The sequence below is a fragment of the Gavialis gangeticus genome, unplaced genomic scaffold, assembly GCF_001723915.1.
Source record: "Gavialis gangeticus isolate Ggan-Ray unplaced genomic scaffold, GavGan_comp1, whole genome shotgun sequence".
Classification (NCBI taxonomy): Eukaryota; Metazoa; Chordata; order Crocodylia; family Gavialidae; genus Gavialis; species Gavialis gangeticus.
In genome coordinates, this window is record NW_017728993.1 from 39396234 (window position 1) to 39397962 (window position 1729).

At 67.7% G+C, this 1729-nt stretch overlaps 1 protein-coding gene across 1 annotated transcript in view; it reads right to left on the reverse strand.

Moving 5' to 3' along the window:
* Positions 1 to 499: 499 nt before the first annotated feature.
* The window catches only part of BARHL2 (BarH like homeobox 2), an 8840-nt gene continuing 7610 nt past the window's right edge, over positions 500 to 1729 (reverse strand). The window contains exon 4 of the mRNA XM_019528375.1: positions 500 to 1472. Coding sequence (XP_019383920.1) covers positions 1160 to 1472 — 313 coding nt within the window. The 3' untranslated portion in view covers positions 500 to 1159. The remainder of the gene's footprint in view (positions 1473 to 1729) is intronic.

Sequence of the window (1729 nt, forward strand, 5' to 3'; positions counted from 1 at the left end):
CGCGGGCGGCCCCGGTTGCGGGGGGCAGGGATCTGCGCCATGGATCTGCCGGGATTTTCTCTCTCTGTGCCCCTAATTGCCTGCCCGGAGCCTCCTCCCGCTTGCTGTCTGGCCTGCTCGCTGTCCCCAGCACTGCTGCTCCGGAACAGCTGCCAGGCTGGGGGCGCCGCATTCCCGTTTCCCAGGCGCCAGGTCACCCCACCCCACAAGCCCGTTCCGCCTCCCTCTTGCATATTCGGGGACACGACACACCAGCTACGGCCGCAAGGCCAGCCCTGCCCCTGGCTCCCCCGGCCCTTCTCGGCCCCGCACCCCCTCGCCAAGGCTCAACAGCAGAAGGGCGGGGAGGCGCTGCGGGCTGCCCCGCACAGCCCGGGGCCCGGCCGGCTCCCGCCCGGTGCTGAGCACGGAAATCAGCTGACTTGCGGCCCCACGTTTGTTACAAAAAGATAAAGTTTATTTCTCTTTTTTCCCCCTCCTCTTCTCTCTGTCTCTCTCGTCACTTTCAGTCACCAAAAAACAAAAAACAAAAATTTAAAAAATCTAAATGTCGCCATCTAAGCATTTATTGTACTGAATCCGAACAGACACTGCAGGGCGCGGGGGCACAGATCATGGCGGTTGCTTTCTTGCTTTCTTTTCTTTTCTTTTCTTTTCTTTTTTTAAACTAAGGTACCGAAGTGATTGGTTTTGGACAACAGATAATAAATAGGGTGTCTGGCTCGGCGCGCAGTCCGCCCGAGGCCCGCGACTCCGAGCTCGGGCCACGCCGCCGGCCCGGAGCGCCGCGGGGGGGGCAGCGCACAGTCCTCCGGGCCCGCTGGCCTCCGGCCGGGCCGTGCGGGGAGGGGCAGGCCGGGGACCGCTCTGTCCTCAGTCTGTGGCCGGCCCTGCCCGGCTGGCTGTCTCGCAGTCCGAGCGCTAAGTCCCGCGTCTCCCGCCTGGCAAGAAGGTCTCGAGGTTCGGGTCGGGGGTGGGTTTGTTTCACTTACTGCAGCAGCTCTGGGGTCATGGCTCTCAGAGTCCCTGCTCTGGTGCACTCGCCTCCTGGGTGGCTCCGGGGCTCGCTACTCGCCCCCTGGGTCGCTCCGTTCCTCCTCCGTGCGGCCGGGTCGGTTGCGGGGAGGCTGCGGGGCCGCTGGCTGGCACGGCCACGCTCTCACCGCGGGTGCGGGGTGCCCGGCAGCGGGTTGGCCAGGGGGTTGAGCGCCGGCTGCCCGCCAGGCCCCAGCCCGTGGATGAGCACCCGGGGCACCAGGGGTCTCTGGAGCTGGGGGTGCGGCGCGGGGGGAGTCCGGTACATGCTGCTGTACATGGCCGCGGCAGCTGCGGCCGCCGTCGTGCTGTCCATGCTGCCCAGCAGGCTCGGGTGGTAGAAATAGGGAGAGGGGAACATCCTCTGCAAGGCGGAGTAGTTCCCGGCCTCGGCCAGCAGCTCCAGGCCCACCGCCGTCTGCCGCTTCCACTTCGTCCTGCAAGAGAGAGCACGCGGCGGCTAGGGGCAGCAGGGCGGCCCCGCCGGCCACACGAGCCCCTTGCCCCGGGCCTGCCCGCCGCCACCTCCGCGCGGACTTCGCAGGGGGCTGCTTTCCTCCCGGGCCGACAGTTCAGCGCGAAACATCCCTCCCCGCTCCCAGCCGCCGGCAGCAAGGGCCAGGCCGGGACAGCGGTCCCCGCGGCCGAGGCAGGCGCGGCGCCCAGGTGCGGCCAGAGCTCGCCGGCGATCCCG